General features: G+C 33.6%; 1 protein-coding gene across 2 annotated transcripts in view; it reads right to left on the bottom strand.

Annotated features, from left to right (window-relative positions):
- Positions 1–23,226, bottom strand: part of LOC149803240 (3-phosphoinositide-dependent protein kinase 1-like) — a 52,064-nt gene that overhangs the window by 20,210 nt on the left and 8,628 nt on the right. For both annotated transcript variants that reach the window (XM_089952886.1, XM_089952885.1), the window contains 9 exons: positions 22,494–22,536; positions 20,331–20,468; positions 17,695–17,839; positions 17,106–17,212; positions 12,949–13,048; positions 11,199–11,267; positions 8,163–8,259; positions 4,694–4,873; positions 3,692–3,738 (listed from right to left, as the gene is read on the bottom strand). In XM_089952886.1, the coding sequence (XP_089809012.1) occupies positions 3,692–3,738; positions 4,694–4,873; positions 8,163–8,259; positions 11,199–11,267; positions 12,949–13,048; positions 17,106–17,212; positions 17,695–17,839; positions 20,331–20,468; positions 22,494–22,536 (926 nt within the window). The remainder of the gene's footprint in view (positions 1–3,691; positions 3,739–4,693; positions 4,874–8,162; positions 8,260–11,198; positions 11,268–12,948; positions 13,049–17,105; positions 17,213–17,694; positions 17,840–20,330; positions 20,469–22,493; positions 22,537–23,226) is intronic.

Raw genomic sequence — 23,226 nt, forward strand, 5'->3', positions numbered from 1 at the left:
CAAGTAACCAAAAACTAAATATGGTGATCCAAACCTTCGAAGTTGAATAGGTGCCATAACGTACATAAAAATAAGTAAAACTGTACATGACCTTTTCTATTTGGACACTAAGCTTTCCACCAAATATAATTCAAGTCCTTCAAGTCCATTAAAAATTATTGACCAGAGTGCACACATTTGTTACAAATGGGATGAAGAGATGTATGAAGATTAATGGGTAAAACTATATGAACCTTCTCAATACACTATGATGTAGAAACTAGCAAAGGAATAAGTATCAAACACTATCATCACTTACACTTGTAAATCTGACTTTTGAAGGTAAAGAAAAAGAAAATATTAATCTTGGAATTTCACAATGATAATGACACTGCATCTATGTTTTTGACAATATTTAATAGGACTTCCAACCATTATCAATTTCCTCAATTATTTCTTTGTAAGTGAGCAGTTATCAGAAATTCCAACAAATATCACGACTTGGACCAGTGAGAAAAAAATATCCTATTAGATTAGTGTTTGTAATATATGCATGCCACAACTTCTGAATAAAAAAAATAAGTTCAAAATATTTAAAAAATGTAGAAAAATTAGATAAATGACTGTTGGCATAAAAATCTGATCTGGTCAGGTTATCCCATACAGTCCTACCTATTTATGTCGACATCCTCGGGCCTGAGGAAATATTGTCGACATAGGCGGATGTTGAGATAAGTGTTTGGGGGGGTCTGAAAAAAAAGATACAAGTTAAATTCATCAGTAAGGGGTGGCCTGTCGTCAGTGAGTAGCATTTACACTTTGAGAAAACAAAAAATGGAAATTTTGAGTACATGAAGACAAAACCAGTGTGAAATACACTTGTATATTGACAAATTACACTTTGGTTACCTTTGTGTAATAAAATCCACAATAAAATATTTCATCGGTCACATCCTGATAAGAAAAACATTCACAACATTATTCAATGTCAGCATTAGCACATGGTTGCATAGTTGTTATTTACATGCTTCAAGTACATGCACTTAAATTGGCCTAGATTTTGGTCAGTCTGTTCCCGTCCTATTGAGGCTACCAAGGGGATGGGGCTATTCACAGGGAAATGAAAACCTGTCAACAAGTTGGTTTAAACAGTACATGTATTTAGTTACAGAAGTCATTGTGAAAAGTACATAAAAGCAAACAAGATATGTGGCTGATAAGATTAATGAAGGCATAATATTTTATACACTGACACACGCTAAATAAAGTTAAAAAGGAAACTTTCACAGCACAATAAACTTGTTTTAATCACCGATCACTTTGGAAAATGCAAGAATCAATCAGATTTCATTGCTTTTATTTAAGTTGCCTCGAGATGCCAACTTTATAGGACCAAACAAATGCCTGTCTTTTTTTATTCGACTGCGACCTTTAAGCCTAGCGACAAGATCAACTAATTGTTGAATAAAGTACAGGTCACAACTGGCCGCTTGCCAACATAAATGATTAGGCGGGAAAATTAAAGCCTGGTGGCAAGATCAACTAATTGTCGACATAAATGATTAGAAAACAAAGGATTTGTTCAAGCTGGGACCAAGGGCTTTTGTTGACATGTACATTTATTTTTTATCTTGATGTCAACATAACCATGATAATTTTGGTAGCAATATTATACCAAGGGACCGGGACTTTTGCTTTTTTTTATTGAAATAGGCGGCTTGTTGACATAAATGATGTCGATATAAGTGGGTAGGACTGTATATGCATTAAAATATGCATATAAATGTTTATTTGTCAACCACACGTAGTTTTAGCTCTATCATGCTAACAAGACTTTTCTCCAAGCAGTCTGAAAAGGTCAAAAAAGGTGTACAAAACTGGAAATTTCCCATAATGGTTAAAAGTATAACAAATGGATCTATATATCAATACAAAAAAGTCCAAGCAAATTTAACTTATTTAACTCAAGTGGTGTTTGCCTAATTGTGCTCAGATTTTTGTCAAAAATGCTGTGAAGTAAAAAAAAAAAATATTTACAAAATGTATTAAAAAAATTGAAAAATTGCTGTTAATGGCCTCAAAAACTACTCAGGTTATTTATTTATGGCCATTATAAAATAGTGTGAATTTATTTATTTTCAAGGATATTATTTGTTGTGGTTTTGCCACAAATTACATTTTCTTTGGAAATAAAATTCACAAGTTGGTGACTGGGTTCTTTCCACAGGGGCTTCATAGTTCCATGGGTCTTTAAATTCAAGGTAAGCAGAGTTTTAAATATTTTTTTAAAAAAATGTGCATCTTGAAAAATAATGATTTACAGTAAGAATATAGCTTTAAGTCTGACAGCTTGTGCTATTACAGAATTAGAATGAATTAAGGTGAATATGTGTGGAAATTTTTCTTGTGGCATAAGATTTTCTTAAGAGAAACATTAAAAAATTAGAAAATACACTCTGCTGTCAGAAATTTTTTCCAGCCTTTGAAAAGGAAATAATTACATTAATAATAATAATGAGGACTTTGTATAGCACCTAATCTTTAGAAGCTCTAAGTGTTTTACAACATTAGACAACACCTATAACATATATAATGATATGATTACAAAAAACAAACATAATGAATATAGAAAACAAAAAATCGAGATAGGTGAGTTTTAAGAGCACTCTTGAATGGGATAACTGTGTCTTTGTGTCCAAGTTCAGTGGGCAATTCATTCCACGTTGCTGGGCCCTGGTATGCAAAAGACTGTTGTCCTTATGACTTCGTTTTTATAGTGGGAATAATGAGTATACGATTGTCAGAAGCGTAATTATCTTGCTGGTGTGTACACATGGGTGAGATCGGATAGGTATGTTGGACTGGAGTCTGTCAGTAAAATATAGCACAGAGAACAAATTTTGTGTTTGATTCTGGATCGAATGGATAGCCAGTATAGGGTACAGAGCTGTGGGGAGGTGTGCTCTGATCGTGGTACTCTTAGGATGATCTGAGCAGCTGTGTTTAAAACTTTTTGAAGTTTCTGGAGCAGATATTGAGATGAACCAGACAGAACTGAGTTACAATAGTCCAGTCTTGAAAGTACTAATGAACACACAAGTGTTTTAGTGGCATCAACTTAAAGATATTTGCAAATGGAGCTGATGCATCACAGCTCAAGTCATGCAGCCTTGCAAATATTCATGAAATGTTGGTGCAATGTGAGAGTACTGTCCAGAGTAACACCTAGGTTTTGTACTGACTGTGATTTTAGTGTTGGTGTTGTTGATATTTATTCTTTGAGGTAAAGGATGTGAATGAGAAAGTCTTTGTGTTGTGATCAGAATGGCCTCAGTTTAAGTAGAAAACAAGTTCCTTTTGTTGAGCCTCCATTTTATTTAGGCAGAAAGGACAAAATCTTTAGCACTGAGCTTAATCTGAAAACTTTAATGCTGATCTTAGGTTGCGAATAGACAGATGGACAAATGAAACACACATAACATGCCAAAATGATTCCTATGTTATGCCAAGATGGGCTGTGTAAAAAGGTACATATAAATTATGTAATAATCACTGCTAACTTTTGATGATGAACAAAATAATTTGGTATCAGTTAATGTCTTCTTTGTGTGGCTATGAAAAAAACGACAATACCGCATCACCTAGCAGGAAGAAAAGTCAAATTCATTGCTTGCTAATGTTACTGTTACATAACAGAGGTATCAATACTTACATTGTTTGTGTTATGATTTCACCAATCCTAGCATCATCAAGGCCAGGCTGCAAGGACAGAAAAATCCGTAATAAAACATTTAAATCAAGACACTACTCTTGCCTATAAAATTAAAGGATAAAAGAATCTCACTTATGCAATGGAATGTCTGCAGAATAGGAACTATTAAGGGAGTGAAGAAACAACAACAAAAATAACACATTCTTCTGAATACATTATCTTGCTGTGATGATTAACATTATGCAGGCAGGACAAATATCTGTACCCTATTCAGGATGCAAACTGCATCCTTATTGGAGCATTTCTTTGATCTCTCACTAACCCATGTCAACTGTGTAGCCATAATTATTGTCCATCTCTATTTACACCAGTCAACAAATAGAACCAGTATGGTATGGTTGACATGCCACACTGCTAATAAAGGTGGATCGATTAACTTCAGCCCAGATATGTTTCTTTGACCCTGCATTTAATCCTGCCCATCATAATTACCAAGAAAATGATGGAATGCATGGGTGAAACCAGTAAAATATTACACAACCTTATACAATGAATTAAAATGATTGCAAAGGAAATTATCTTATTTCAATCATTAAATGATCATTTAACAGATTTACTATTAAAAGGGAAGAGTCAATATCTTATACTGATGAGGAAAATATCCTGCTCAGTCCTGTGCAGATCATTCAATATATATTACTGGACTCTTCTTTCTATCATCATTATTAATGTTCATTGCTATAATCTAGATGTTTACTGCAATATAGTAGTGAAGCAATTGTCAAACAAGCTTGTAAGTAACAGTAAATAGCAGGTCTAAGTTACTATTTAAAAAAATTGATGTAATTAATAAATATTCTCACCTTTATTAAGAAGTAACCTTCTTTAGCAGATTACTCTTGAGGCTGATTTCTATGAGACAAATTTAATTATACGTTAGTCATTTGTTTTCTTTTAAAGACAAGCCACTGTTAGCAATCTTTCAATAACACAAGAACATACCCTCAGCCTGCTCCAACAGTTTTCAGGGTTACTGGATGTAGCTGGGAGGTAGGGTATGATATCTGGAGGTTTTTTTTCACCTAAAGTCTCCCATTTTATTCCCTCAAAATATTTGTGTGCCTTTAATGTTCCATAACCACCCATTTCTTCACATCCTAACCGCTTGGTGGGATCTAAAACCTATAGAACAAAAAAAAAGAGAGATATTACCAGGAAACACAGTTACATAACTGTCATGTTACCTCTTTCCTACTATGCATCAGCCAATCAGAAATGACCTTCCAAAAGTAACTTCATTTATGTTTGGTTGAAATAGAATCTCAAATCTCAGCAGCTTTATGCTTCAGTGCCAGATCTGCCATACCATAATTCATCACCAGATTAGGATCTATGATGACTGTTATGATTTTAAGAAAACATAGTAGATCTTGACTTGCAAATAGATAGAATTAACAAGATACGTCCATAAGATAGTCATGCCCTCCTCCCCATGTTTGAATGAGTGGTGCAAATAGAATAACTCTGGCAGAATGTAAGCATGACTATATGGACACATAAAAGAACATTCACAATGAATTAATAAAGAGGAATAGCGACAAATATAAGTCCCAAAAGAACTGTTGAGCATTTCAAACTGTCTCCAATATTCTTGAGATGCTTCAACATACTAAATTTGGTTTTAAAAAATCTTCTTGGATACTTAAACATGTTCACAAGATATCAAAAGTGCTTTACAAAATATTTAGTCATTGCCTTTGATCTTCAACCTGACTTCTCTGTAATCACTTAACTTTCCTCAGACAATGTCAAAATATACTCATCGCTAAGTTTGGATAAATGTATAATTAAGATTTGTGTGGGGGGGAAATCCTCAAAGTTTCTGAATAAGCATTATTTAAGGTAGTCTTCAGATATATTTACAAACTGATTTTGATGAGAAAACCCATTCATACATGTGTTAACATGTTTACAAGCCAGTACAGCTAAAAACCCAATTTAAGACATACAACCTTAACATCAGTATGTGGGTATTATTTGTATTTATTTTAAGATCATTATCAGAAAAGATGGTATGATGCCACACACTACAACAGCAGCCATTGCCCACACATACATGATGGTTGTCTGATAGAAAATACCAATTTAGAGTAGCTAAATGAAAAGCTGGCAAAAAAACCGAAGATGCCAACATGGGCTGGGGTGGTTGGCCTTGGAGACTGGATCACAATGAATGTTATATAGAAATAACTGCATTTTACAAGAAAGAAGTGTTGCTTTTAATTCAAAACATTATGTCAATATGACTGGCCCTTCAACACGAGTTGCTGTAATGAGATATTTTTGCTGTGGCAGTAAATTTGGACTGTCAAATTTTCATTATTTTCAATCAGGACCAACTACATACAGTGAGAAAGAAATGTTGTGGTGACACCCTGTGTTGATATGACAATCCTTGCAACAAAAGCAGCAATAACAAACTTTAAAAAATGGCCACCTAATGTTATATACCCTTGCCATATTCATGGCTGGGGCATGAAAATGATAAAAGCTGAAGAGATAAACTTGAATATGCTGAACCCACTAATCAACCCATGTGTTTAACAGAACCATGTCATGATGCACTCCAACTGTATGACTCAATGACTTTAACCTGAAACTTAGTGTTAATGCCACCATTGTTATCAACAGAAAAATCTTTGACTCGTCCTTGCTTCACAGGTGATGTGAGAATCCTTGCTGACACAGATCAATTTAAAGAAATCTCCACCAAAATATTTTATTTCACCTTTCTGAAATTCATAGTTGGCTTATAATCAAAGTAAGATCACATTACTGACAATAAATTTAAATGATAATGCTGCTGTGGGCCACATTTGCCATTTTCATAAAAAAAAAATGTACTGGTCATAACAGTAGTTAATGCCACATATACAGTCTTTGACAAACCTGACAACAAGACTTTACAACTCCTAGTGATAGGGCAAGCCAACTGGTGTTTGGTGCATCTATACAACAAAACCTGGCTCTTTGAACATATCTGAAACATAATGTGCTGATGACAGTTCTTAATGAAAATTTAATAAATGGCCACAAATTTGTTTTGTTCATTGATCTGGAGTTCATACCATGCCAGGTTGCTGCCATTAATATTATTGCAACAAATCCGATTTCATGAATGGAGAAGGGTATGCTTTATTAACATCTCATACCATCTGGAAGGCATAAAAAATTAGCAATGTTTCAGAAATAAAACAATGGAAATTTATTTATTTGATACAAGTCACGGGGTATTTGAGACAGTTTACAGACAAGTACTCACAATGTTGGAGAACGTATGTGACCTGCGATAATATTTTAATTAAGGGCAAGTGAAATATCTGTCCCCATGCTGCTTTGGGTCTAAAACAAATGCAACCATAGAGGGCCAGTGATCTTGTGTAATGCATATTTTAAAATCTGAAATAAATCAGCAAATAAACTTTTCAACACCCCTATTAAATGCAATTTAACTGATTGAAGAGTTTTTAAAAATTGAATTTACAAGACTAGGAAACAATGACTGTTTCAATCAATATGCAAACTGGGTTGTGAAACAGAAAGCACATTTTGGTCTCTTCTGCTATGTCCCATAGCCATTCATTAAGTAGAAGATAGTGTTTACAGTAAAGAAAGATCTTAAAATGTATATAGCATAACATTAGCGGTGGATATAGCTAAATTTATTCAACAGAGATGATAATCCCTACCAAAATGAAATTGTAATACCATCTTAAAAAAAACGGATATCTGAACACAAAAACTGGAATACTTCAATTATGTATCTAGCATTTTATTTAATCATGAGAACTTACTGATCTACTGTGCTTTTTAGTTGAAATGGAATCAGCTGAGGAAACCACAAAGATATGGTCTGGACTTACCACTGATACCTTGCATCTTTCGTTTTAAATTTCTGAAGCACATGTTCATTCCGCTGCAATATGTATCTCAACATTCTCAGGCGAATCAGATTGCTCAGTTAACATAAGTTCTGATTGGTAATTATTCAGTCACTTATGTGATACAAGTAGTAACAGATGCTTTATGTGATAATTAAAATGGGATCCTACTAGCATCTCAGTAACCTAAATAATGCCACCAGTCAAAGTTGCTGTTTATCAACATAAAATTTCAGCTGGCTGCAAACCTGAATTGGACTTATTACTAATTGCAATGGTACAATCTGTGCTTACAAATATGTACAATTTTCCTAAAATTGGAATAGCTGCAATCTCTGAGGATATCTGCACTTTACAAGAATAATAATAGTAATTCTACTTTTTTGATGACTGTACAAATGAAGATTAGATTAGCACACCAACTTACTGTACAACTAAATATTAGCACACTGACTTACTGTACAACTGAAGATTAGATTAGCACACTGACTTACTGTACAACTGAAGATTAGATTAGCACACCGACTTACCAATAATTTTTCTACTAAATCTCTTGCTACTGGCTTAAAACCATCTGGAAATTCATATTCTAGTTTTGTAATTTTCTGAAAGATCTGGTATTCATGGCTGGAAGAGAGAGCACATTAAAATTTCAAAATAAAACTAAATTAAAACAGAAAAACATGAAAACCACTGCAACAAATTCTGTTATATTCTTATGCATAAGGAATACATTTTTAATTTATTACAAAATTAAATGATATATTGAATTCCTAGCAGTATGCAAAAAAAATTTGCCAGATAAATGATAACTTTACACAGAAGAGATAGTCATATATGCAGACAAAATAAAATTTTAGCAACCCAGTAAGTTCTAAACAAGTGGACTGTGGTGACTTTCCTACAAAGGATTGTAGTGAATTCATTATTATTTGTGAGGTGTTAATTTGTATAGACCTTGTGGCTGCTGTAAACCACAAATTAAAAATCCCAAATATACCAATACATATCTACATATTTTAGTGCTGAATGAAAATGTTTGTTTGCAAAATTGTGAAAATGTATTCCCTCAAAAATAAATGAATTCCATGAATATTTAAATTCAAACAGATATTATTTTATCCACTGACTTTCTTCTGTCAATAATTTCCTAATTAACATTTGGCTATATTTTTGGTAAACTGTTTTGATGTTTTGATAAATGTATCTTATCTCTGAGCATGTGAAAAAACAATTAAAAGCCCACTAACAACCTCATACTAATTTTGCATTACAAAAATGCAAGAAAGAATGGTAAGATATCATTGCTCTTGAGAACAAAAACAGAGGCTTAAATAATGCCCAATATAACATACCAAAATTTTATTTCAGGAATGTACCTAAATATGCTTTCATAGGTTTTGGTATGCCTTGTTATCTATTAATAAAGGTACCTTTCTACTAGTCATACCTAACATTGTACTGTCAACAGTTCATGTTGCTGTAGACCATAGCTAATTAAATACTAGGTTTTGCTTTAGTAATGTGCTCAGAAAATCGGTCTCCACATGTAAAATGGTGTTAAATGAACATAATGAACAAAAATTGCAAGTTTTAAGGCAAAGTTGCTCTGTTTTAGAGGCGACATCAGACTAACGGCAGATCAATTATAGATAAGTCTGAAGACAAAGAAAACAGGAACAACCACCCATCCACCCTTTCTCTTTCAAATGAAAGTCATATGGGAAACCTTGTATAAAAATACATGTACTGAAATTGTGGAAAACAAGTTTCACTCTTGAAAGTGTTTTTGGTACTCTTTAAGTGATTAGAGCATATAACTTGGGTGTGGGAGGTTGTGGGTTCAAACCCCAGCTGAGTCATACCAAAGACTTAAAAAATGGTTCTAGCATTTGCCTTGTTTGGTGTTCAGCATTATGGGGTTAGTGTTACGACTGGTTTGCCTGGTGTCAGGATAACATGACTGGGTGGGACATGATGCCCCAGTGTTAGACATTACTATAAACTGAAAATACTGCAGACATCATAGCGATAAGAATCAAACTGTTAAAGCTACATTAAAAATCCAAAACATACACACACTGGATCCAAAATGTAAGAGTACAAAACAATTATCAGAGTCATGAAATATCAATCATGATTTGTGGTACCACTATATGGAATCAGAATTTGGCAGTGTTGTTCTCTCATGATTGTGGTACCTCTATGTGGAATCAGACTTTGCAGAGATGCTATCTCTGGTATGTGCTACCCCTATATGGAATCAGAATTAGCAGTGATATTCTCTCATGACTGTGGTACCCATATGTGAAATTATAATTAGCAGAGATGCTAACTCATGGCTCTAGTACCCTTATGTGGAATCAGAATTAGCAGTGATATCCATATGTGGAATGAAAATTTGAAGAGATGTTCCATGTAAAGCTTTTTTCCTTTCACAAAATCTTCTTTCTTTGTGTAAACCTAAACACTGAAATAATGATCAATATTCAGACTACTTTGTAAATGTAGCTAACAAACAAGTGAACCTGACCTGAGACATGTTCAGAGCAGATGTGACCAAAAGATGTGAAATAAAATGCCATAAACTCAAAATATTATTAGATCTATGACACCTCCCCAAAGATATTATTATATTCAAATACTGCATATCACCTGATATGCTTTATAAATGGGACAATAAAAAACTGCCACTTGCATCATAATAGTCAGAAATGTTTTATATATGATTTTGTTATAAGAAGAATTTACTCTATTCATACTTGAACATGAAAATATAAATTTCCTCTTAGAAACAGAAAGAGAAAAAAGAGACTCAAGTGGCAAGGTCCTCAGTCATGATACAAAGACTCCAACTAATGTTTTTTAAAAATATTTTTAAACAACTTTACTCTGCAGGCATAATTAACTAAATTTTACAGTGTCCAATAGGGATATTAGTACTAAGCATTGTGAGTAAAGATGGCTTGAAAGGTTCACGCAATAATACATTAAACTTGACTAAAAACATGATCATAACTTACAATTTATATATAACAATGTTCTGTTTTTATAATCATGAGCAAATACCAATATCCATCTACATGCATGATCTTAGCTGTATTCGTTTTTTTGTGTCTTTATTGAACACTTAAAAAGAATTAAGGAAATATTTTGCACAAACAAAATGTAGGCCATTATCTTCGTTGAACATTTTCTAGTCAAATGGTTCTGTATTGTTTTAAGAGCTACAAAGGGAACTGTTAAATTATATTGAGGGAGGGAACCACTTTGACCAATCATTTCCTCCCAGCATTAGAGTGACTCATGTCCCATTACATATCTCAACTGGCTTTTTAAAGTCTAATGGCCAAACAGCTACACATAGAAAGTGCCTTATTTTTAGAAACAAAAAATGTTCACAATAAGATATAGTAGATGCTGTTTCATTGTCAACTACTGTTTCCAATTTTGGTGCCTTGAAAAAAATGAATTCTGTTTTACTGTAGAGAGTTGGATAACAATGGGGCCATGCTGTCCATGTTTCACTTTAGACATTTTTATTCTGTACAACAGGCTTAACTTACCTTCCTCTAAATGGTGGTTCTCCTGATAAAAGTTGGTAAAGTATACAACCTAAGGCCCATAAATCTGAGCTGAAAACGGAATAACATTAAATTATATAATGAATACGAGGTCCAAGCATTTAACTAAAAATCTGGGATGGAAAGCGACAACTGTTAATTTCTTGCCTTTGGCTATAATCAGAAATATAATTTATCATCTAGAAAAATGACATAAATATTTTGTAATTATAGGTATTATTAAGTTTTTGCTAAATCATATGATTATTTAATCAATTTCACAATCCCTTTAAGATCTGAATCTTGGACTTTTAATGAAAATGAGGTTTGGATAACAAATCATGATTAAATAATTTAAGTTTTTATATTTGTTACCTTGATTTTTCATTTAAGATATTTTATTTTAAAGATCTTCACCTCTTATTTTCCAGTAATTCATGTTTATTTGGATTAGCTTATCTTTGTAAATTTGCTTGCATTTCATTATATTTACATTTTTAAAACTTAACATTAACAATATCCCTTATTGTGCTGACATGCTGTTAAATCCTAATACACATACACTCTAACATCTGTTTGATTGTGAGACTGTCAGTTCCTATGTTAAGCCATCATCTTCATACAGTCTATTAGTGACTGATCTAACAACTGACCTGTGCAAGCAGCTTCAGTAAAATGGCATAGGTCCACAGAAATGGTGACAATTATGGAAAATTTATTTGGCAGTAAGATCACTGTCATTCCAACAACCATAAACAAAGATAAGACTAAGACTACATTAATATAAACTACCTTTAGAAAAAAGGAAGGATTAAATTTATCAAGAGTGAATTTGAGGCCAGACAATATGAAGACATACAGAAATAGACAACTCTGAGTAGTCAATCGTAATGGCTGGCCTGAGGTAGATGATGACTGCTGAGAGTTCTGTCAGGTAGAGCTGTATATACTATTAACAAGAGGTACAGGCCGGTTACATACTGTTCACATGAGTGACATAAAATTATGAAAACAAATTCATGCATGCATTGAAATGAGCAGAAAGAAATATTTAGCGCACTTAGTTTTCACAATGACTATTAGTACCACACACAAAAAATAATATTTCATGCTAAAACAAAATTGGGTTGGGCATTCAGAATAAGATAACTTTTATTTTTACTCCTTTTTCCTTCCCCATTTACTAACAGTTAGCCATGATTACATGACCTAATTTTATTCCTCTGAGGAAAGACCATGTTAGTATTACACAACGTACTACATACAATAGTTACAGATACATTGTCTGAATTACTTAATAATTTACATTTGATATAACTTGCTGTAAATGTAAACAAATCTTGATTAATGATCAGTTCTTAAAGGTATTGTATATACTCACTTATAAGTCAAGTCCAACTGCAAACTGCATAGACCCTGATCTGCCAGTGCATTATGCAATGGTGGATCAGGGTCTCTTTTGTTTGCAGCTGGATTCAACTTTTGAGTGAGTGTATACAGTAGTCATTACTTGCTCGTGGTTTCTAGTCTAGGCAAAAATAAGAAACTGAATGTCTAATACTATTACTATTACTAATGAATTAAATGAAATGCAATCTGTCTTTTCGTTCAGAAAATCTTGTACTCATTTGTTTATTGCTTTAAAAAAAAGATACAATGCTGGAGCTTTTCCAAAAAATGAAAACTGGAGCAAATAAATAAAAATATATGAGGCAAATTTAAGGAATCAGACTGAGCATGGCTTTTTACTTACCTATAATAAGTATTTTTACTAGTAAGAACCTCTGGTGACACGTAATGAGCTGTTCCCACAAATGAATTCTTTCGTGTTGGCTGACCTGATTCTGGTGATTCTAAATGATAATGAAAAATAAATTAATTTACAATAAATTCCCATTTATTAATATTAGTGCTCAAAGTACATATACTGTTTTGTGTTTGTGCCAAGACAGCACATACTCCTATAGTCAAGGATGTTCCCTTTTGTAAAATCCATACTTTCCTGTGATGCTTGTAGAGATATGATCATTACATTATGACATCATCAATATGATGTCAAGTGTTACTTAAAGTGCACTATAGTGCTACAAACTATGAAAGAGATTAACCATATAAAAAATGTGGTTTTAACTTCTGTCTCCTATTAACTCTTAAACTGATGCTTAAACAATTTAAATAACTGCAGTAAGAGTCCTATGAAAGAAAATGATAACATCAAATAAAAGCATAAGTGATCTTGTAAAATTATTACCCATTTAAGACCTGCTGTAACTTAGCTACACAGACATTTTGATGCTGAAAATGGATATGATCTTAATAATTGCATTATACTCATAAAAGTCACCCATCCACACATTTATTTGGTATTTGTTAAGAGAATTCTATGACTTTCAGCCTGTGTGAATTTTATGAATTCTTAAATGTTCATGTAGTTGCAACTTTAGTGACAATTTATGACAGGAACCTCTTCCCCATATATTTTTCTGAAATGACCCTAACTTGGGGATAGATATTGAACTTAAAAGTACCACAAGAAAATGCACTTCAATCCCAAACTAGTAAAAACCATCAATATTTCGAAAAGTTAAATACTTCATCATTATAGAAGCAATCTTCCTTAACAGATTATGACTACGGCTAATTTTCATGGCATGCTAATTTCTTCATCTACTTCAAATCATTAGAGAACAAAACTTTCCATTTTTATACTTTGCTTATATTTAACAAAATAAGAATTGCATTATTAACAACAATGATACTTCATATTGTTATCCAAATAAATTTCTTTGCAAGTTTTAGGGATTGATCTATAAACTGGAGGTAGGTGGGGCTCTGATAATTTGTGTACAACTTAGCCTGAACAAGTATTGTTTCATCTTCACACATTCAACATTAATTACCTAGTGTTTGTATGTTTATTTTGCAGTCTCAGCCATTCAAAATGGAATTTGTGAAATGGGTATTCAGCCAATGTTGTAAGGTAATAGTGTCATGCCACTATAGCACGCTCCGTTATAACATGAATTTGGATATAACACGGTTGTGGCATGGCTCCCGAAATATCATATACATGTACTTTTCTCATGCATGAATTTTTTCTTCTTAAAAAGTATGAAAAGTAATGTGCAAAAAGTTTATTATTATTTTTGGTTGAAGACATAATGTATGAATTCTAAGATAAGATAATCATGGTGTGGCTCCTGCAAATTCACAGACATATATTTTTCTATTACTCAAAACAAAGTTTTTCTTCTTCTTAAAAGTATGAAAAGTAACATGTGAAAAGTTTATTCAGGGATGATGTGGATCTTCGTAAACATTGCAAATTGAGATTTATATTCCTTACTGGCGACAAATTATACCATCTGCAGATTTTTTTACAAACTGAAATTATTGACTGTGTAAACTTTTGTACACAACGTTGGGTTTGGAGTGAAGAAATTCACAGACATCATGAAAGGAAGCTGCAAACTTGATATAAAATGCACTGGAATTTATCTATTGCTAGATACACAAATTCTTTGTTGATACTGACAAACAATGTTAACATTGCATTGTTATATCATAATCTGCTTATTTTGACATCTGGCCTGAATACAGTATGCTTTGAGATCTTGGAATTTTTTTGTTTTTTTAAAAAACATTTCTGGTAGCATAAATTAACTGGATGAGGCACTATCTCATAATAGTTCTTCAGATGAAACAGTGATGGATTATTGGCCACTTGCTAGTAATGAATAAATTTGGACTGACCTCTGTATGTGGATGGTATGTAATATTCCTCTTCTATTCACTCATAGAATTAAATCCATCAGATCAATTATATTTTCTGTAGTAATCGCTGTCAGAACAGAACAGAACAGAACACCTGTGTTTTCATTGTCTGTTGGCCCTTTCTTAAAATAATTCTTTTTAAGCCAATGTGGAAGGCAGCATCAATCTGCAACAAGAATTGCCCTGCCCCCCCCCCGATCTACTTGTTTGTCTTCTTATGCTACCGGGACGAGCTACAATCGGACAACTTTTGACGGCAGTTAAAGTAACTGCTACAATCGACCAAACGATGGCAAATTCCTTTTGTTTTTAAAATGTACCCAGAAAAACAGCTTTGCTGAAACTTGAAAGAAAACTGATTACCTCTGAAGCACCGATTTGTTCTGTATAAATATTAAGGGGAAAAAATTCAGTCTCAATCAATGTTCTATAATTATTTTGATGTTGCCACTGCAATAAGAAACAGACATCTGTTTGGTCCTCCAAAGGTGTCCTTTAGTGGTAACTTCAACCACAGGAAATTTAATAAAATTTAATGGAATCTGACAGACTGATGCATTTCCCGAAGTGACTGGAACACGTTTATTGTGCCATGAAAGTTTCATTTTTGGTGGGGAAACAATTATGCTTATGGATGCTACCAATGGCGGCATAAAACAAATAAATCTCCAATCTTTTTAAAGCACAGATATATGGCCATCAAGTTAAATGAAGAAGGGTTATCTTGCAAAGATGTTTGTGAAACTTTTTAATTTCTTCCAGTTTTCATTTCCCTATCAATAGCCTCGTCATCACATGGGTAGCCTTGGCAAGATGATCATGTCTCCAACTGACCAAAATCAAGGCCAATTTAAGTACATGTACATGTAAAAGCTATAATCATGTGTTAGTTTGCGAAAACTTAGTGAATTAAGTGACAATCAGATATAGAAAAAAAAAATACATGTTTTTTCAAATGGGATAAGCCTTACATGAAATTTATAACACGTGATCTATACTTGATGTTGTTGTGGGGTTTAACGCCATTTTTCAGCACATAATAGGCTATACATGGCGGTCAGTATTAATAGTGGAGGAAGAACCCAGGAAAACCCCAGAAAAACCACCGACCCACGAGAAGCTACTGGCAAGCTTTCTCACATACCCACATTGGCTGAATCCGAGACTCGAACCGGCACAGACAGAGGTGAGATGGCAGTGATCCATAACGGAGAGCACTTTAGACTACTCGGCCACTCTAGGCCCCAATCTATACTTGAATTCATGGATTTATTATATACAAGTACTGTACTGAACAGATTATAGATTGGAATAAACAAATGGAAGTTGTCAATATACAATTGCTTTTCTGACTAGTTTGTCTTCATTTAATCAAAAGCATGTATTTTTGCTCCCACTTTTATAATCCCCCAAAGCCCCCGCCATATTTTAGGTAAATGCATCATTTTCTTCAGCTAAATGACTTGGCTGGTTATAAAACGGTTCAGTTTATAACATGGTCGGGTTCAATAGACCCAAACTACTGTATTATAGCAGTGTCACATTTTACTCACTGTCCACCCACTGTTTTGCTGAGGCCATCTTTTTTACTACTTTCGCCTGTGGTGTAGCAAGTGTTTTCATTGGTTGCTATACCCCTTTGTTAGAATGGTGAGTATAAAATCTGCGCAATCTAATTTCATGATTCCAATAACCTCAAAGACAGTCAACTATTGCCAAAAATACTCAATAAAAGCAAATTATCTTATCCCACCACATTTCAGGTGAAATATTGGTTATATAAATTAATCTCTTCATATCTGCAAGACTAAAAAAATCCTTAATGACATGATATTTGCTATTGGGATTTAAAATGCTTGGGATTTTGTTCACCTTGATATCTATATGGCTTTATTTGCATAAACAGATTTATATTTTCCAATCAGACCATTGCCAAGATATTCATTTGTTGAAGAAACAAGAAAACCCAGAGGAAATTGATAACTTCAGGTTGGCGACTAATAACCTTTGCATGTGTGGGTATCAATAATTTAACTCATGAAGTGCAAAGCTAGCACATTAGCATTATATGATCTAGGTCACATTACAGTTGCAACCCAAAATATGAGTGTAATTTCCATAAAAAGCTCTGCTTACCTCCTTCTTTTAAATCATCCCCTTTCTTTAGAATTTTTGCTGACCCAAAGTCTGTGATTTGTATGTGCATCTCATCATTCAGCAGAATGTTTTCAGGTTTCAGGTCCCTGAAATAATTACCACATGGACATTTTAAATGCTTAGCTGCACATGAGCCATTAGAAGAAAACACACATTTAATAATTTTCAGTACAAGTATCTACAGGACTGAGATCTTTAATTCACACAATAAAAAAAATCAATCATTGCTGAGATTTCGAGGTATTTTCCTTTCAGATGTATACATAAAGAAGAAAAAATTTAAGTTTTGTTTAGTAAAAGGATGGCATGAAAACTATGTGATAATGCATACTATATCAATACTCTTATAACTGTGCTACCTAGGATAAAAAAGTAAACAACATGCATTTGCATGAAGAAGCAAAAGTATGCGTCACACTGAATATTAAATCTGGTTTTACAAATGAAATGAAATCATTATTATTTACCCTGTGTACATGATGAAAATTTTGAATATAGCAAATTGGCAAACGCTTAAGTGCAACCAAGCCCTACCTCTTCTTGCAAAATCTATGTCTGTATAGTATACCTGTGAATGATACCAAGTCCATGGAGGTATTCCAGTGCAGATACTATCTCTGCTGTATAAAATCGGGAACACTCCTCATCAAAAGAGGAAACCTTGTGAAGGAAGTCAAGCAATTCTCCATTCCTGGCATAGCTTAATACAAAATCTTAATACCGTTCAGGACAACTATACCATGATAAATGTCTTATCACTACATCTTATGAAAAAGAAATTGGCTGATTCTGTCTTCCTCTTCCAATAACATTGTTTAAGATGAATTTTATGAAAATCAATGTGTTATCACTATAAAATTTGCATCATAAGTTTACACAGGTATCTTGAAAAAGGATTGCACATTGTTTCAGTTATGTTGAAATGGATAAGCCTCACGGTAATAGAGAGAAAAACAAGTGAGCATGCCATTTGTTTCAAAGAAAATGAAGGTTGTGTTTGATGTCTTAAGAAAGAAAATTAAACTAAAGGAATGGTGAGAAATTTGCTCACAGAAGTAAAATCCATTTCTTCTGCCCATACCCATGATAGATAAGGTTAGTGTCAAAAATGGGATATTACATTTCACAGCACAAAAAATCACCAAAAAGTGCAAAAGTTTGAATTGATATCATACAATTCTGTATAAACTGCATCCAGCTGTAAGTAAACATGAGTAATAAATTTGAAGAAAAAAAGATCAAAGGAGCACAAAGATATGTCATTATGTACACCGTAAGATGAATACATACCATATTTCAGTGATCCATAAAAATATGTACCTTGAGATGCATTCAAAATATTGTATCTTGCAATAAAAAATTCATTAGCAGCACTGGGCAATAATAAAATGTTTTGTATCTTCTATACCTCTCTCAATTGCGTGGACTCGCCCTAGGGCTAATGCCTTGCAAATCTGAACTTGCCCCAACAAAATTTGAGTTTTTCCCAGAAGTCAGGCATTGGATTTGCAAATTCCTGCATATGACCATATTATTTACCAAGTTTCATGGCAATCCATTAAAAAATGCAGGTCTAGTTGTACTAAAAAGATCAGCTGGCTGACTGACACAAGGATTTCTGAAGCCTGGAGTCATTAAACATTAGTACAAGAGAGAAGATTATTCTATACAAATTGCTTGAAAATACTCTTTTAAGTATCACATACAGCTGATAAAATTTATTTGTCCATGACTGGCACACTGAGGTAAAAAATCACCAGCAAGCCAAAAGTGGTGGTCTTTTATGCATCTTTAATTGGGATGGAAATTTGGATTTAACTTGGCATGATGGCATGTTTGGAATATGCCCCTCCCCCCTCCTTAATTCAATGTATTTTTGTTATTGTGACAAATGTAAGAAACTATGTATGTATATGTATGTATCTATGTATGTATGCATGCATGTATTTATTTATGTATGTATGTATGTATGTATGCATGCATGTACAGCATGCAGCAGAGTACAGTGGGCCTTGCATAATAGTTTAGCAAACATAAACATGTAATTCACATATTACTGGTGGTAACCTGAAAAAGTGCACAACTGTCATGTGACTTTTCTTTGATTCTGATGTTGTACAATGTATACATAAAGAACTGAACTATAACTGAATATGTTATGCCATATTTTCACAAGTCCTCAAATGCTTTATCATTCATGTAATATGTTCTGTGGTATGGTAAGATCGATACTTAAAAAAAAACAACAGGTAATAACATTTCCTAATTAACATATCTTGTTAAATTCATCATCTGACTTGTTATCTAGTGAATATCTTACAAATCATCCATGCAATACTTTTTAGTTAAATTTCTAGCTCAATTGTAATACATTACACAACTATCACATGCCCTCTCCAGTAGTTAATGATATCAATTCAAATTTTGACTTTTTAAAATAAATAAAACAACCTTGGGTTTTTTACAAGTTTATGAATTTGGACCTATGTCCTAAACTGTTTCTTTTTTTCCTAGCAAAAGAAGCTTACATTATCAACAGGTTATTACACATTATTATGCTATTTGTGTCAAGTCAACAGGTGTGAGAATATTATTCTACTAAGAGGCAAACTTTATTTTTTTTAGGTCAAAATGATATGACTCTTGACTACTGACAGTGAACATTTAGAGCAAGTCACAACAGTTCCAATTCCCCAGAGGGGCCCTGAGTGGCCGAGTGGTCTAAAGCGCTCACCGTTCCGGATCATTGCCATCTCACCTCTGTCTGTGTGGGTTCGAGTCCACGGCCCGGCTAGCGTGGGTACGTGAGAAAGCCTACCAGTAGCTTCTCGTGGGTCGGTGGTTCTTCCCTGGGTTTTCCAGGGTTCTTCCTCCACCAGTTATACTGGCTGCAATGTATAGCCTATCTTGTGCTGAAAAATGGTGTTAAACCCTAGAACAACAAAACAACCAATTCCCCAGTTCATAATTTCTTTCTTGACAGCATTATCTATAAGATAATAGTACACACACACTTAAATTTGACACTACAATCACAGCTCCTTCTTGATAGATTTGGCCTTGGTGTGGGTCTAGTTCAAAGAAAGATCATCAAAATCAAGCAGTCTATATAACCTTCAAATTATACAGGGACCAGTTTCCATGCAAAAACAGTAATATTTTAAGTTCATACTAGTTTTGTAAGTAGGTGATTAACAAGGATACAGAGCCTATCAGCATCTTGGAAGGTGTAGTACAGTCTGATGAAAAACTGGTGATTCAGTTTCATTAGTATTTCTTTCTCCCTCATAACATATTGGGTTTTTCTCTCCCTCATTATGTGTTTCTTCTCCAAAACTTTGACTGAAATAAAAACATTTCCAAAATCCATTTATTTACCACACAAAACTAATGCAACTTATGTGACAGCTCAATTCCCTGTAAAGTTTTCAAATGATATTTGGGTGTAGGAAAATGATGAAGTCTGACTATGAATTACTTTTGTAACACATTTGACAATACCAACCGACTCAAGCAGCATATATTGATGGATCTCCTGACTTGTATCTGGCATATTTCATCAGCTGCACAGCATGCAGACAAAAATTACAGTTCTTGTGACACTATTCATGGTGTCAATATTCACTAGCAAAATTGCCAATCCCAGTCTTATTCATCTTCTCTGTCCTTGGCAACTCTTTAATGCTGCTTTGCTTTGCTGCCATTCCTGTACTTGCTTTTCATGTACACTAAATTCGCATGCTGCAACACAGTTGTTATTTGCTTTGGCATATTCAATAACTTTAGGTCTGAACTGCCAGGTCATAAGAAGAATGCTTTCTTTTATTTCCACCACTATTCATTTTAACAACTGCCATACATTTCTAGAAAAAATAAACTTAAATAACTTTTCATAGTGGTAGTATCCTATCTATAATTTATTGTGTAATTTTTCTAAAGGGTGGTTGGTTATCAAATTGTATTGATAATTATTTTTCACTATTTCTTTTCTTTACCACCAGTAGCTTGATATCAGTTAACAAAAATAATGATTGGTTGTCAGTGTGGACATTGTTAAACATGAAATAATCAAGCCGTTGTGACAATTATAGCTTTAATTACAAGCCAGTGGCCTATTGGTTTGAGCACCCATTTCAGACATGGGAGGTTGCAGGTTTGAACCCCAGCCGAGTCACACCAAAGACTTATAAAAATGGTACAAACAGCTGCCTCGCTTGGTGCTCAGCATTAAGAGGTTAGTGTTAGGACTGGTTGGTCTGGTGTCAGGATAATGTGACTGGGTGGGACATCATGTTGCATGTCTGCAGCATGAGGCCCCAGTGCTAGACATCACTGCAGACACTGTAGCGATGTGACTGAAAAACTGTTAAAGCTATGTTAAAAATCCAAGTCACACACACACACACACACATAATTACAAGCCATGACCCCTGCTTAATATCATCATACAAAACAGCAGAGAGCCTGTATGGATTAGTAAATTCATTGGTATCATGCAACTAAACAAGTCCATTATTTTTTAGGCATTATGTGTCATGGATTAAGCATACTCACAGTTATTGTTCTACAGCAATTAAACCTCTTTGCTTTATAAGCAACTAAACAACAGTAGATGATAAACAGTGGTTGTAAGATCTCAATTTTTGGGCACATCATGGGAGCTTTTCACTCTTGATGCTTTAGAACTAAGAATCATACATGTATTTCTACTCTCAATACCAAAATGTTTCTGTCATAAATACCTATAGAAACATAGTTTCTATTTTTATTTAGTTTTCGTATCTTATAAACACTGAAATAAAGGTAGTGTTCATTTGTAAGGTACCACAGATTTTTAAGATTACTGATTAGCCAATTGTTAAACATATGATTGAGAGATTGTTAATATGGCGGTTCATTTTTTATATATACATACAATGGTGGCTCTAATACATGTGTGGCTGCATGTTCTGGTGGTTGGACATGTATCAAATAGAAGTAATGTACGGTAAAGTCTGTCTTTCATTCATTATCATACCTGTAATGCTAGAAAAAATACATGTCTGACTTCATGAGAGCACATATCATATGAGATATTATGGAATCATTAGACAGGTGATCTACAATAACATATATACCACAGTTTACAAAAAAAACCTTTAAAATCTTTTCATGTTTAGACCTTGGCCCGCATATAAGCCAATCCCCCCCTTCTTCAAGGCTTTTAGTTCAAAAATGCCAATACATGGTGTATACTGTGTAAGTAAACAGAAAAGTTGTACAGGAAAGTTTGTTTTGTAATGACATGCACAGACAGGAAATGCTGACCTTTTACTTGTCATGTAAATTGAACTACTTTGTTTGTTTCAATGACAATGATTTACTTACTTGCGAACTCTTTCCCAGTACTGATTTCCTTGGCTAGGTATACCTGTAAAATTAAAACACTTGTAGTCCAATTTTTTCAACTGTTTTTTTTTAAATTTAAATTTTGAAAAGTTAAGTTCCTGGTTTGTGCTAATTAAATGCAATAATACAAGTACTTCTGATAAAAATAGGAAAGGAATGAGTTTTAATTTATTACTTTTCTTAATGCATAGTTCACATCAGTTTCCATTTGATCCTTAGAGTCAGAAGTGAAAAAATGGGCATGGTTCATGCTAATTTTTTCGTGTCATAGAGAGTTATAGGGTAGGGAGCATTAAAACATGGTAAGTTGGGTTACAAGAAACATTTTTTCTGGCCTGACAAAAAGATAATTTCATATTTAGCCCCCCCCCCATGTATTTCTTATTGCATTAGTTTTAAAATTAGGGTAGGTAGGTAGTTTATTTTAAACATTATATATACATTATGATGATTAGTATATATAATGCACATAGCACTTCAAGTACTGGGCAAAACCAGCCCAATTAAATGTATAAATCAATTTGGGGAAATTAAAAAAAAAAAAAAAATTACCCTGAAGGAAAAAAAGGTGTTAGGGCTAGCAAAAAAAACTCCAGGGATGGTGTGCCTGACCAGAAACATACTTGTTTTGTCTTATCAGTACACAAATTGGTCATAAGACAAACAAACTAAGATTTTTTAAAAAGCACATTATGACAAGAGACCCATGAAG

This window comes from Sinohyriopsis cumingii, chromosome 3 (genome assembly GCF_028554795.1).
Source record: "Sinohyriopsis cumingii isolate HCF-2022 chromosome 3, ASM2855479v2, whole genome shotgun sequence".
Taxonomy (NCBI): domain Eukaryota; kingdom Metazoa; phylum Mollusca; class Bivalvia; order Unionida; family Unionidae; genus Sinohyriopsis; species Sinohyriopsis cumingii.